Source organism: Chrysochloris asiatica, unplaced genomic scaffold (genome assembly GCF_000296735.1).
Source record: "Chrysochloris asiatica unplaced genomic scaffold, ChrAsi1.0 scaffold00029, whole genome shotgun sequence".
NCBI classification, from domain to species: domain Eukaryota; kingdom Metazoa; phylum Chordata; class Mammalia; order Afrosoricida; family Chrysochloridae; genus Chrysochloris; species Chrysochloris asiatica.
The window spans coordinates 23484501-23491321 of NW_006408547.1; the positions used below are offsets into that span (position 1 = coordinate 23484501).

Here is a 6821-nt window from a genome sequence, read left to right on the forward strand (position 1 = left end):
TATGTCATTTGATTTCTTGACTGCTGATTCCATGAGTGTTGATAGTTGATCCAAGAAGAATGAAGTCCTTGACAACTTCAATCTTTTCTCTGTTGATAAGAATGTTGTTTATTGGTCCAGATATAGAAGTATTTAAAGTAAAACAAACCTACAAGACTAAAAATAGTGAACCAGAGATATCAATTTATTATGAAGTTTACTACAAAGCAAAAAGAGGGAATAGTATAGCTATAGACTTTCCAAATAGCAAGAAAGTCAAGTAGATTTCAAGATAAAACAGATGGTTTTAAGTAGGGGAAAAAGTTAATTAATCACAAGGTAACTGCTAAGAAAAATAATAAACGTGCCCATCAAAATAAAAAAGAGGAAAATCAGAAAGATTTAGTAAACATTAACACAATAGCAAGGAAAATTACCAGAAAACCCACAAACAAAATGAACTCAGCATAGTAAATTATGTGGAACAAAGAACCCAGCATCTCTCTCACACACACACACACACAAAAAAAAAACAAAAACAAAAAAAACCCACAAAATAATGACAACTATCAATTCATACCTATTAATTATTATACTGAATATTAATGGATTATATGTTCCAGTCAAGAGACATAAAGAGCAGAATGAATAAGAAAACAGGATCCTTCAATATGCTGTCTACAAGAGACACATCAAAAAGATGGAGACAGCCTAAATGCCTATCAACAGAAGAATGGGTAAACAAACTTTGGTACATCCACACAATGGAATACTACAAAATGTTGAAGAATAAGGATTAATCTGTGAAACACCTCACAACATGGATGAACCTGGAGAACATTAGACTGAGTGAAATTAGTCATTCACAAAAGGACATACATTATATGAGATCAATGTTGTAAAAAGTTTAAAAAAAAAAGTTTTCTTGATGAAAGAAACAATCTGTGATGGTTACAGGGAAGGGAGGGAAAAGCATTCAGGGGCGAGAGGGTGGACACACACTAACCCCGGGTGACAAGGCAGGCAATATATAACAAAAGGGAGGCTCGCAGAGGAAAGATGAAGGTAGCAAGAGACACAGAGAGGAATGTCATAGTTAAAGTGAATAGAGGTCAACGCTGCTAACTGTTGGTGCAAGGAGGGGACTGCAACCCTGTAGTGAAGCAAAGTGTAGGGTTTGGTGAATGTAAAACTGATGATCCGCTTTATAAACCTTCACTCAATTCACAATAAAAGTTTTTCTAAAAAACAAATATATCCTTCAACGTAAGGAAAACAAAAATCCTCAAAACTACACCAATAAATACCATCATGATAAACCAAGAAAAGATTGAAGTTGTCAAAGATTTTATTTTGCTTAGATCCATAATCAATACTCATGGAAGCAGCTGTGGAGAAGTCAAAAGACCTCTTTCAAGTGTTAAAGAGCAAAGATAACACTTTGAGGACTAAGGCATTTCGTGACTCAACCCTTGCCTCTTATGCATGTGAAACAATGAATAAGAAAGACCATGAATGCATCAGTGCATTTGGATTTTGATGCTGGTGAAGAATACAGACAATACCATGGATGAAATACAGCCAGAATGCTCCTCGGAAGCCAAGATGGCAAGACGTGGTCTCTGGTGCTTTGGACATGTGATCGGGATGAAACAATCCCTGGGAAAAAATATCATGTTTGGTAAAGGGGAAGGTCAGTGAAAAAGAGGAAGATCCCTTCAAGGTATGTATGGGAAGCCCACTGTGTGGGAAGAAGCGTGACTACAAAAGGTGCATAGAACACGGGCTGGGACTCCTGTTGTTGTTATTAAGGACTTTTAAGTCAGTTCTGACTCATAGTGACCCTGAGCTCCTATTGTTTATTCTCTTTATTGGTGCCAGGTGGGGGTGGGGGAGATGAAGAGTAAAGACAGGTAACAGAACCCTGTGTAATGGAAGGAGGCCGTGTGGATGCAGACACTCCCTGAGACCCGCCGCAATTGTTAAGTGCCAACAAGTTGGTTCCGACCCATTGCGACCTTGTTTAGTGTTTCCGGGGAGTGGCCAGTGAGCTTGAACCTCCGACCTTGCTGTTCACACAACTTTTCAGTCCAGTGCATTAACCCACAGTACTACACCCGGACTCCATTGTGAGGCCCATTTCAGACCAGAGGAAAGAGCGGTGAGTTTGAAGTGAAGAGATGTGTGTTCAAATCCCCTGTCTACCTCAGATGATCTTAGGCTAATGTTTAACTCTCTCCAAACCTCAGTGTTTTATTTTAGAAAAAAATCATCTTTACTTTGCGTCATTGAGGTAAGGATGAGATGCAAATATGTCTGAAGACTATAAAATGATGTTTTACTTCTTTTTTTTTTTAACAAAAAAATACCTTTGCACATCACAGGGTTAAAAAAAAAAAAAAAGACAAACTATTTTCTGTGGATTGATTCTGAGTCATGAGGGACCCCTGTGTGTCAGAGTAGAACTGTGCTCGCTAGAGTTTCCAATGGCTGTAATGTCTCAGAAGCTGTTCACCAGGACTTTCTTTCAAGGTGCCTCTGGATAGATTCAACATCCCGGGGGAGGGGTGGGGGTGGGGTTACCCAATAAGCAAGGTAATTACAGACTTACTTGTGCTTATTTACTAATGTGTAGTACTGTAGGATTAGTATTGTACTGTAAGATCAGTTTGACCCACAAGGTCGGAGGTTCAAACTCACCAGCCGCTCCTTGGGAACTCTATAAGGTTGCTCGCTATGAGTCTGAAACAACTTGACAGCACTTAACAATAACAACAGTGAACAGAAGTGAAATTGTTCACAACAGATTAGTAAGTAAGCCCATGCTTACATTGTGTACCGGGTACCCTGTCCCTGTCAGGGATTGTAAATTTGGAAAGAGAGTTTGCCTCTGTAGGAAGATACTATGGAGTTGGGAGAAAGGCAGATGCCAGCCTATAACTAAAAGCAAAATCTTTGATGTAATAAAAGTATGTGAAATTGTAAGCACAAGTCAATTTCTGCTTACCTTGCTTATTGGGTAATCCAACATTGCAAGTCACTAAGCTTTCTGTTACTAGCCCACACAAGGTTCCTGGTAGGACAATTGCATGAGTAAGAACATCCTCTGGTATTATCTGGCTCTGAGATGAGGAAGGCAGAGGCGGCACTGGCTGGGAGCCAAGTTGACATTACTGGGAGGCCCTGTGCTCCAATCAGAAGGTTGTGATAAGCAGAGGGACATCAGAGTCACTCTGGGAAGCCAGTGTGAGCTGAACCTTGCCCCAGGTGGCCTGTCCCAGAGGGTGGACAGGAGACGGCGCTCCTCAGTCAAACACCATGTTTTGCAGACTGCACCTTGTGCTGCTGGCTGCCTTGCTGGCTGGCCTCCTGCTGTCCGGGGCAAGCGGTAAGCACCCCTCTCCAGTAGCGGCTCTAGGGGGACTGCAAGGAGATGTACCTCCCCCTGGGTGGAAAACAGGGGTGATGCCCTAGGATCTCAGTACTGGGGGTGGTGGGTGACCCTTTCCCTTATCCAAGACTATATGAAACAGCTTGACTTCTTTCCCATACGAAGAGCCTTCAAAAGGTTTGTGGAGAAATTCCATTATCTTTTCATTCATTTCTCCACTAACTTTTTGAAGCCCTCTCATATTGTCCAGCTGAGAGTAGACTTAGAACCAGCCATTTCTTGCTGTGGGTGAGAGGGTCCGGCGGGCATTTCAAGGAGCACAGAGACACAGATAGAAACATAGAGATGGAGAAAGAGGGAGAAAGACAGACCGAGTGACTAAGTTCCTTCCTCAAATGCTAAAACAAACTGAGGAGAAACCGCAGGGGGTGGGGGAGAATGCCAGGCAATGAGGAACTTCCGTGGCAGGAGAGAGAGGGACCGGATACCACCGCCTGCAGGCCTGGAGAAAGTTGCCAAGCTGAGGTCAGACCAGCCCTCTGACCATCCCAGACACCTGGGTCTTTCCAAATAGAAGAGGCTTCAGAAGGGGAAAAATGAAAATTTACAAAGGCAATGGACAGAGTAGACAAGGAGGCAGAAGGCCTTTGGGACTTGTTTGCACCTTAGATAAAGTGAAAGGAAAAGGAGATTGGGAAGCAAACAATGAACATGCACCTCTCAGAAGAAAACCCCAAATGTTTGGGAAATAGGACAACCATCAATATTGGTAAAAAGAAGCTGACATAAAAAAAGAGAGAGCGTAGAAAAAGGACGAATAGGAGAACCCAAAAGAGGCTAATGGATTTATGAAAACAAAGTTTAACCTGCAAGTGGTACCCTTCTTCTCTCCTGGTGTCTTTATAGTTGTTGTTGTTGTTTTGCATGGGCCCCACATGAAGTGTTTGTTCCAGTAAAAGCTAAATGCCTTTCCAGACACTCCAGGCCTCCACAATCATACCCTGGACTCACCCCAAGTGCCCAACTCCTGTTCCATTCCTCTCCCTCTAGCCCCCATCTCACCCACTCATTCTCCTCATTGACGCTTCTCCTGGCCCGGGAATAACATAGGACTCTTGCCTTCTGCCAAGTCCTTCCTCCCCAGCCCTCTAGATTCATTTGCATGTGATAGCTGGACAATGAATAAAGAAGACTATAAAGTAATTAATACATTTGAATCATGGTGTTGGAGAAGAATACTGAATATACCATAGACTATTAGGAAATGGACAAAAATGTTTTGCAAGACGTACGTCCAGAATGCGCCTTAGAAGCGAGAATGACAAGACTTCATCTCACATAGTTGGACGTGTTATCAGGAGGGGCCGGTACCTAGAGAAGGACATCATGCTTGGTAAATTAGAGGGTCAGCGAAAAAGAGGAAGACCCTCAACGAGATGGATTGAAACAGTGGTTACAACAATGGACTCAAACACAGCAATGATGATGAGGATGGTACAGAACTGGGCAGTGTTTTGTTCTCCTGTACGAAGGGTTGCTATGATTCAGAATCAACTCAACAGCACCTAACAACAATGGTGTAAATCCATGGCAGCTGACTTAGCGCAAAGTTCGCAAAAGAGAAGCGACACTCCCAGTTTTTGGCTTCCTTGGCATCATCCCTTCCATCAGTACTCTGCCAATCACTGATGCCCTCCTTCCCCCCCATTGGCTATTGAGCTCAAACTCAGAGATACTTTAGTACTTAGACCAGTTGGGAAGAGGTAAAGTCAGGCATTGAGGAGAAGTAGGGAGAAGAGAAGGTTTGCTCAGGAAGCCAGAGGAGGAGAGAATTCTAGGTTGTGGATAAGCATGAAGAAAAGCTCAGGAATGGGAATGCCCATGAGCACAGGGATATGGTCTGCCATATTGGAATGGTGAATTCCTGCAAGGAATCCGAGGAAAAAAAGAGGGCCTGGCCAGATGGGGTGACATGGCCAGGCCCTGGTGGGGCGGTAACTGGTCCCTGCAAAACTAAACACCAATCATCTGGTAGCAAGAATGCAAGCCCTATCGAAGAGATGAGGGTCTCAGGCATTAGTTCTCCAACCTGTATGCATTGGAATATCCAGGAAGCATGTTTAAATGGAATTTCCAATCCCCATTCCCCTGGGATACAGGATTATAAATTGAGAAACACTGTACTGAGTTTCAGAAGCAACCCTGAGGTTTTTGCAGTTGTTCCAATGTAAGATCCAGAAAGAGTGGAGCGGCTGTGTGAGTAGACAGGCAGGCTTCATGTGAGCTGGAGTTCAAAGCAAGAGTTTCAGGACTGGCTGCACAGACAACAGAGAAGCGACATCCTGACGCATGCCATGATATTGATGAACCTTGTCTAGTATGCTGAAGTAAATCGACCAAAGAATCACAAACATTGTATAGTCTCATGAAATGAAATGAGTCAGTATGCATAACCCCAAGATTATGAGTGGTGACCAGGGCTGGGGTGGGTGGTGACAAAGAGAAGCCTTTACTATGGGCATTGAGTTTAGGTAAATGGTGGTGGAATGATTTGGAAAAGGGGCTCCGTCAGCAGGATTGGTTTACTTGTGAATCATAAAATCAATTTAAAGGCCTGTGACCAGAATTTTTTTAAAAAATTACAGATTTAAAACCCCCACTTGTGGTATTTCTGTTAACAGCACTAGATAACTAAGCCATGTGGATATACCACATTTTGTTTCATTGATGGATATTTGGGATGCTCCCACTTTTGGGCTATTATGCGTATTGCTGTAATGGATTTTCATGAACTTTTGTGTGGAAACATTTACAGTACTCTTGGGTAAACTTAGGAGTGTGTTGCTAGATCGTATGGAAACTCTGTCCACCCGCTGGAGGACTTGCCAGGTTGTTTTTCAAAGGATGCAAAAGAAATGGAAAAGTTTCGCTATTTTACATTTCCACCAGCACTGTATCCGCATTCTGATTCTGCCACATTTTCTTGCTACTATCTGACTGCAAGGCTGATTTGAGCCGCATGCCGGTGGTTCAAGCTCACCAGCTGCTCCTCAGAAACTGATACAGGGTCGCTATGGGTCAGAACCAACTTGACAACACAACAACAACATCTGAATTTTGGATTCTAGCCATTCTAGTGGGTGTGAAATGGTATCTTGCTGTAATTTTGATTTGCATTTTTCTGAGCATCTTGTCTTGTGCTTATTGGTCATTTGTATGTCTTGTACGGAGAAATGTTTATTAAAATCCTTTGCCTATTTTTCAAAAAAGAAACAAAGAAAACACAGTCAAACAGAAAATACCAAGGTAACACAGACAGTAAATACTATTTCTTGAAACTTTGATTTTAATTTTGTGTGTGTGCCTTGATATAAAATGTACTTCTTGCTATAGGATATGATCAAAAAAAGTATCCCACCCCCCTTCCAAGACTCAATGGGAATACACACTC

At 42.4% G+C, this 6821-nt stretch overlaps 1 protein-coding gene across 1 annotated transcript in view; it reads left to right on the plus strand.

Moving 5' to 3' along the window:
• The first annotated feature begins 3297 nt into the window (after nt 1–3297).
• F10 (coagulation factor X) overlaps nt 3298–6821 on the plus strand; it is a 36622-nt gene continuing 33098 nt past the window's right edge. Inside the window, exon 1 of the mRNA XM_006851548.1 lies at nt 3298–3367. Coding sequence (XP_006851611.1) covers nt 3298–3367 — 70 coding nt within the window. The remainder of the gene's footprint in view (nt 3368–6821) is intronic.